Source organism: Populus alba, chromosome 9 (genome assembly GCF_005239225.2).
Source record: "Populus alba chromosome 9, ASM523922v2, whole genome shotgun sequence".
NCBI classification, from domain to species: Eukaryota; Viridiplantae; Streptophyta; class Magnoliopsida; order Malpighiales; family Salicaceae; genus Populus; species Populus alba.
Genome location: NC_133292.1, coordinates 5,157,223 through 5,163,908, shown reverse-complemented (window position 1 = coordinate 5,163,908; position 6,686 = coordinate 5,157,223). Strand labels below are relative to the sequence as shown.

Here is a 6,686-nt window from a genome sequence, read left to right as displayed (position 1 = left end):
TCCACATGTTTGTGGCGGAGCACGTGCATGCCTCCATCATTCTTCAACACAGCCAGTCAAACTGACGAAAGACGAACACGCAGATCTCCTGAATTTTGGGCACAGAAAACCTGAACCAAAACAAACTCAGTTGTTCTCTGAAGCAAAGCAATCAAACAGTACTAAACAATCCAAATCCATGTCTCTCTTTAGAAATCTAATTCAACTCTCTACTTCCAAATCCAAACCTCTCTTACAAAACCCAAATTTCCTCTTCACTTCACTCTCCCACTTCACCACCGACACGCCGACGAGGTATGCCGGCCTGGAGCCTACCAAGGGGGACGAGAAGCCCAGAGTGGTGGTGCTGGGCTCGGGTTGGGCGGGATGTAGGCTAATGAAAGGAATTGACACTGATTTGTACGATGTCGTATGCGTGTCGCCGAGAAACCACATGGTTTTCACCCCTCTGTTAGCTTCCACGTGTGTTGGGACTTTGGAGTTTAGGTCCGTGGCTGAACCCATTGGTCGGATCCAACCTGCCATATCGAAAGCACCTGGGTCTTACTTTTTTCTTGCGAATTGTACTAGCCTTGATGCAGAGAAACAAATGGTAATGTGGTGTGACTTGCACTTTTTGTGTTTGCTAAAATAGGGACCTTTTTGGGTTACCTTTTCTTTTTAGAGAAAGTTATTTAGCTAATTGTTTTTGGAGAGGGTAAACAAAGTGACTTCTTTGCATACTTTTTTAGTACTGGTAATTTCAATTAATTGTGCCTTGTTACTTGATTTTCCAATTTAAAATGTTACATAATTTGGTTTGTATTTATTGAAGGTGCATTGTGAGACTGTTACGGATGGATTGGACACAGTCGATCCATGGAGGTTTAAAATTTCGTATGATAAGTTAGTAATTGCATTGGGAGCAGAAGCATCGACCTTTGGAATTCGTGGCGTGAAAGAGCATGCAATTTTTCTTAGAGAAGTTCGCCATGCTCAGGAAATCCGCAGGAAGCTACTACTCAACTTGATGCTGTCTGATATGCCTGGTATGCAACTGCTTTTCTGTTTTTGTTTTAACATTTTTTGGGAAATAAATTTATATGTCAAGTATGTTTGTTTAATATGAATTTATTTTTTTTTTTTTTTTTTGTGCCGAGACAGGTCTTTCAGAAGAAGAGAAGAGCAGATTATTACATTGTGTTGTTGTAGGAGGTGGTCCCACGGGAGTTGAATTCAGTGGTGAACTCAGCGATTTTATCTTGAAAGATGTTCGTCAAACATACGCGCATGTGAAAGATTACATACATGTTACTTTGATTGAGGTCTGCTTGTTATGAATTTTAAGCAGTTAGTTGTGTTAATGTAGAATTTTATTTTTATCATTTTCAAGTCATTAGTGCTTATACTGTGCATTAAAAATAATTCATTATTGCTATTGGGATTTTCATTTGCTAATTTGCATCTCGGAGTTGCCAAAGATTATGATGGGATTAAGCAAATTATTTCTTATTCACAGGCAAATGAGATCTTGTCTTCCTTTGATGATAGCCTCCGTCACTATGCTACTAAGCAGTTGACAAAGGTTAGAAATGTTTTGACTGTTGCAAAATAAAAAAATGCAGGCTGCCCTATCTTATTTGCATCATTTAGTCTCTTAACGTGAGAGGATTGCCCATGATGCTGATCTTTCTTAGCTATATGTTAATGAAAGGCATCAATTCCAGCTTTTATAAAGGATTTGGAACTTCTTTTTTATCTGTGTTATACTTGACTGTTGGAACCATTTGGCATTCCAATTATTTAGGAATTGTTCTTTTCCTGTTTTTCGCAGTCAGGAGTTCATCTTGTCCGTGGGATTGTCAAGGATGTTAAACCGCAGAAGCTAATTCTAACCGATGGCACAGAGGTTCCATATGGTCTGTTGGTGTGGTCTACAGGTGTTGGCCCCTCATCATTTGTAAAATCTCTGGAACTTTCCAAGTCTCCTGGTGGACGGTAACTCACTCGTTCTCTATGACAAGTTTCTGGTTGATATAAATTTAGAAGCATAGCTGGTATAATCTCTTTGTAAAAGAGGCCAACTTTTTGGTATCATTGTTCTGGAAGTGCACGGGAAAGAATGTGATTACTCAAGTTGACAGTTCGATGATTTATATGGTGGTTCTAACCATAGCTCTCCTTTTGCCTTCTATTTTTATCCCTATGTTTCTGATTTGGTCTTCCTTTCAAAAAGCTGCATAGCTGCACTGATATTATTTTTGGACATCCCATGTGGTTCCAAACATGTCTCCCTTCCCTTCTATTCTTCAAGTATGTTTAACTGGGTTTTGCTTTTGTCTAATGCTTCTGATACGTTTACAGGATTGGTATTGATGAGTGGCTGCGAGTTCCTTCAATGCCAGATGTGTTTGCAATTGGTGACTGCAGTGGGTTTCTTGAAAGTACTGGCAAACCAGTTCTTCCCGCGTTGGCTCAGGTGAGAACTAAGAACAACATAAGCTACCTTTGATTTCGTGTAGGCTCCCAAGTCAAGAATTTCAAGCTAAAATTTACTAACGCAGGTATTATAATAAACTCGCAGAATAAGTAGGAAAAATTTTAAAAGACTCCTGTCAATTTAGCTCAATAAGGAGATTATTTGAGTTTTCAAATCTTTGTCCCTCTTCATTTCTGAAGCCTCCCCTCTCGCCAAGAAATAGGTCTTGTATGATTGCAGGAAGTAAATTAATTAGATCTCTGTAACTAAGCTATTTGCATGCTTCCAGGTGTCAGCTTTCTTTTCATTATCATTTGTGCAATTGTGTGTGTTATCAAGTCTTCTCCTGACTCCTTGCTGGTGTTTCTTCATTTATGAAAAACTGATTCTGCTTCTTTGATATGTTTCTCTGTTGAGTTTTCTTCAACAGGTGGCAGAGCGTCAAGGAAAATATCTTGCAAATCTATTGAATAAAATTGGTAAAGATGGTGGAGGACGCAGAAACAGTGGAGGAGAAGTAGAATTAGGGGATCCATTTGTTTACAGGCATCTGGGAAGCATGGCAACTATCGGTCGCTACAAGGCGCTTGTGGATCTTAGACAGAGCAAAGTGAGAGCATCCATTCACTCTCAAGCTGCCTTGGTTGAGCTATTATATGATGAAGTCGGTTGGCTCACTTGTCGGATGTTTTCTGCAGGAGGCAAAAGGATTAGCTCTGAAAGGATTTGCGAGTTGGTTTATATGGCGTTCTGCATATCTGACTCGTGTTATAAGCTGGAGGAATAGGTTCTATGTGGCTATTAACTGGGCTACAACATTTGTCTTTGGCCGTGATATAAGCAGGATATAGCGCTGAAGAGAGGCACAGGTTTTAATCTCTCTCTGGAGCTTGTTTTTATGCATTATTTTTATATCAATTTTGTTTTCACATCCTGAAGGTTGGATGCCAGGTTGCAGGCATGCTATCGGACTGCAGTTTCTCAGGTTCTTGAGAAACCTCCGTTCATGTGGGAGGAAGGGATTGAATAGTTCAAGAATACCATGGCCAGGCCTCACAGCATAAAATGTGTTCACGTCAGATTTTTTCTTATCCTCGTAGTAGCCTCATATTTGATTCCTTCTCCCTGAATCTGCTGGTAACTTTGAGGGCTGCTATCTCCGGATCGGATTTGTATAGTTTTTTTTTGTAAGGATATGTTGAAGTGTTTTTTGTACATTCATTTCACAGCTTTAAAGAATTTGACTTTTTTCCAATAAAAGATGTATGAAATTAACTTGCTCCCTACAAGTAGATAGCAGACCTTTGCAGGGTAATTTCCAGCATTTGATAGAATATGCAAACGAATCGATTGGAGCTGGCCTGTCCACCAGCATCATGCTAATGAGTTTTTTTTTTTTTTTTTTTTTTAAGCTATAAATTGGCTCCAGGATATCAAAGAGGAGGAAAAAGGAATCAAGCTTGTTACAGATAGCCTACTACAGCATGCTCTACTTGAAACCATGTTCTTGCTGTTTGGAGAAAAACAAAGCAAGCACGAGTAATGCTCTCTATTTTTCTAGAAAACCAAAATAAAAAAGAAAACTGGAATTTTTAATTTAAATGCAGTATTTTTTTTCCCATCTAGATCTAGAAAACTGAAAGTTTGGTTTTTCGATTTTTTTAAATATAAAAAACATATTTTTAGATATTCTCTATCATTTTTCTATGTAAGTTTCCACTATTTTCTCAATAAAAAAATAACTTGAACAACATGAAATTCTTTATATATACAAACACTAAGAAAAAAAATTAATTTTTTTTATATTTTCATGTTTAATTATTGTCATGATTTTCTTATTTTAAACCTTGTACAAAGACTTCTTTTAAATTAACAATATAACTTTTTACAATTATTTTTAATTTGAATAAAATAAGTTAATATTTTACAATTAAATCATCACAAACTATTATAAAATAAATTTTGATTTTCTTATAAAAAATAGATATAATCTTAATACAATCACGTTTTTTACTTTTATGAAAAAATCCATGAACATGTAAAATGGAAAATGGAAAAGGAAAACTGAAAATAGGAAAGTAAAATACCCTCAACTTCTCAATTTTAGTTTCATGCATTTTGAAAGTAACATAACCGGGTTAGCTGATTTGCCTGCCAATAGCAATTCAAGGCATTAACATGGTTTATATTCTTTGAAAGATAGATACGGTTCATATTCACATGCATCATAGCCAGCCTTCCAAACAGTATACCATCAGGCGTTCAGCCACCATGACCACTTGTTTCAAATTCAGCCCCGCATAGGTGGCAGGGGCAGCATATCAGAAATGCCAGAAGTAGCCAACCTTCTGCCAACAAGATCTTTTAGTTCAATCTCTCCTGGAAATCTCTCCTCCCTCAATTTGGAGAAAACCTGCAATTCACAAGAGAGCAAATAAGATTAAGAAGGGTAACTTAAATCTATTTCTCTTAACAAAATTGAAATCAAGGTTCAAATTTATCAAGCAACTAAATAAAACAGTTGAGCAAAGATTCTCAAATGCTCAGCACAATTGTAGATTCAAATACCGACTCCAACTGGCGTCGGTGGCTCTGGGAAACTGATGGGATCTACTTGGTTATAAATGTATATGGTTACATGATATAGAGTCTAGACCATCCAACCCATGTTTCAATTGTAAACATTGATTAGAAGAGCACACACAGTCCTGTTAGTGAGAAGAGTAGCCAGTGCATACAATCTCTCTTGCATTACCAGATCCTCAAAATGAACTAGCAGATCCTTTCAGATACCCCACTGGCAAAAAATAAATGCATTTGAGCAAACTAAAAATTCAATTCATGCTCAAGCGATAGGCCACTAACCAATTCATCATTGCAATAAACTTCAAACGCCCCGGAGGTTTGCAGGAAGGACCGCAATGCATTGCCTAGAAGCCAAGTAGATGCAATGGTCCCAAATTTATTGGCACGTAGAGAATAATACCAAGGAGGTGGAGTCATGAGTCCCAGCATCGGAAAAATCTGTTCACCACCCAACACAATTCCCATTACTCCTATTTGAAAAACTGGTACTAATTTGGCTGCCAGCCGCTTCGGCAGGGTTGGAGGATAATTTACAAGCACAACATCAATTCCTGGAAACTGCGTTTCCAGCATCTTTTTCATTGTTACCGCATTCCCTCTGCAGAGAGCAACACAGAATAGTAATCCGAGCATCAATAGCAGCTCAAACCAAATCGATCCCATCAAAACCCAAACCTAAATTACACCTATTGAGATTACAAGAGCATATGCAGAGTTCACCAAATTTCGACATGAATCACCAATAACCACTAACAAAAACCATGAAAATCAAGGGTTCTTTTCAGATTCTCACGTGACAGGGAAAAACCCATTCAGCTGGTCATATTACTTGATCAATTGATCAAATTACAGATGGAATTTTGTAATCACGTAAACATTAAAAAAAAAACCAGTAAGAATTTTAGACAACGAGGGGGAATCAAGGAATCAAAGATACCTGTAAGAGCAGGAAGCGCAAAAGTCAATTCTGACAGTGCTTCCAAGACCAATCCCTCCAACAACTGGCTTCTGCAATAGAGACACACACCTCGGAAAATTAATCAGTATTTTAATTATTTTGAGAGTTAACTAAGGATAAAAACGTTAACGTGATACTTCACCTGCGTTGGAGATCCTGGGGTTTCATGGGCACCCACTGGTGGTTGTTTGTGATGATGGTGGGGGTGGGGGTGGTGGTGGTGGTGGTGGGGAGAGGGTTTAGGAGGTGGTGGAGAGAAGAGGTGGATAAGGTCAGTGCATAAGAGAAATAGAGGTAATCCTACCAGCAAAATCTGTGCTCGATCCATAGCTATTTGCTGTCAGAGGGAAGAGCCTGTGTGTGCGTGTGAAAAGTAAGCGAGAGCCAAGAAGAGAGTTTGGAACGACTAGAAAATGCACGTTCGCTGATGCGTAAATGCCTTTTCAGCCATTGGATCTCCTTTTAGTTGATCCAATGGTGGGTCTTTGTCCCATCCTTTTTTCAGTTTGGAAAAAAAATATATTTTTAGTTTTTATCGTCGTAAATTTTATTTTTTATATACTTCTGTTATTTATGACAGCTCTCACTCTTTCTCTCTCTTTAGAATCTGTTTTGTATTCTAGTTGGAAACTATATTTTATTCCAATCATAATTTATAACGTTTGATTAAAAATTTGAACTCCA

The 6,686-nt window shown here is 37.9% G+C and overlaps 2 protein-coding genes across 2 annotated transcripts; one reads left to right on the top strand and one right to left on the bottom strand.

Annotated features, from left to right (window-relative positions):
• On the top strand, window positions 1-3,747 carry LOC118035185 (internal alternative NAD(P)H-ubiquinone oxidoreductase A2, mitochondrial). Its single transcript, XM_035040700.2, has 9 exons — window positions 1-592; window positions 815-1,028; window positions 1,144-1,304; window positions 1,499-1,564; window positions 1,814-1,977; window positions 2,344-2,458; window positions 2,889-3,068; window positions 3,157-3,327; window positions 3,410-3,747. Exons 1-8 carry the CDS (start codon window positions 179-181, stop codon window positions 3,307-3,309), a joined length of 1,467 nt encoding a protein of 488 aa, XP_034896591.1. The 5' UTR covers window positions 1-178; the 3' UTR covers window positions 3,310-3,327; window positions 3,410-3,747.
• A 776-nt stretch (window positions 3,748-4,523) lies between these two features.
• On the bottom strand, window positions 4,524-6,423 carry LOC118035186 (selT-like protein). The gene is made up of 4 exons (XM_035040701.2): window positions 6,145-6,423; window positions 5,982-6,052; window positions 5,324-5,642; window positions 4,524-4,871 (listed from the first exon to the last, which is right to left on the bottom strand). The coding sequence occupies exons 1-4, from the start codon at window positions 6,328-6,330 to the stop codon at window positions 4,749-4,751; spliced, it is 699 nt and encodes a 232-aa protein (XP_034896592.1). The 5' UTR covers window positions 6,331-6,423; the 3' UTR covers window positions 4,524-4,748.
• Window positions 6,424-6,686: the final 263 nt, after the last annotated feature.

What these genes read in the sequence shown, in the direction of transcription:
- LOC118035185 (XM_035040700.2), top strand. Translation starts at nt 179, where the DNA reads ATGTCTCTCTTTAGAAATCTAATTCAACTCTCTACTTCCAAATCCAAA. An exon ending in TACATGTTACTTTGATTGAG is followed by an intron (nt 1,305 to 1,498) that starts GTCTGCTTGTTA and finishes TCTTATTCACAG; the next exon opens with GCAAATGAGATCTTGTCTTC. An exon ending in TTCTTCCCGCGTTGGCTCAG is followed by an intron (nt 2,459 to 2,888) that starts GTGAGAACTAAG and finishes TTTCTTCAACAG; the next exon opens with GTGGCAGAGCGTCAAGGAAA.
- LOC118035186 (XM_035040701.2), bottom strand. Translation starts at nt 6,330, where the DNA reads ATGGATCGAGCACAGATTTTGCTGGTAGGATTACCTCTATTTCTCTTA. An exon ending in CCCCAGGATCTCCAACGCAG is followed by an intron (nt 6,053 to 6,144) that starts GTGAAGTATCAC and finishes TCTCTATTGCAG; the next exon opens with AAGCCAGTTGTTGGAGGGAT. An exon ending in TTTATTGCAATGATGAATTG is followed by an intron (nt 4,872 to 5,323) that starts GTTAGTGGCCTA and finishes TGTGAATTGCAG; the next exon opens with GTTTTCTCCAAATTGAGGGA.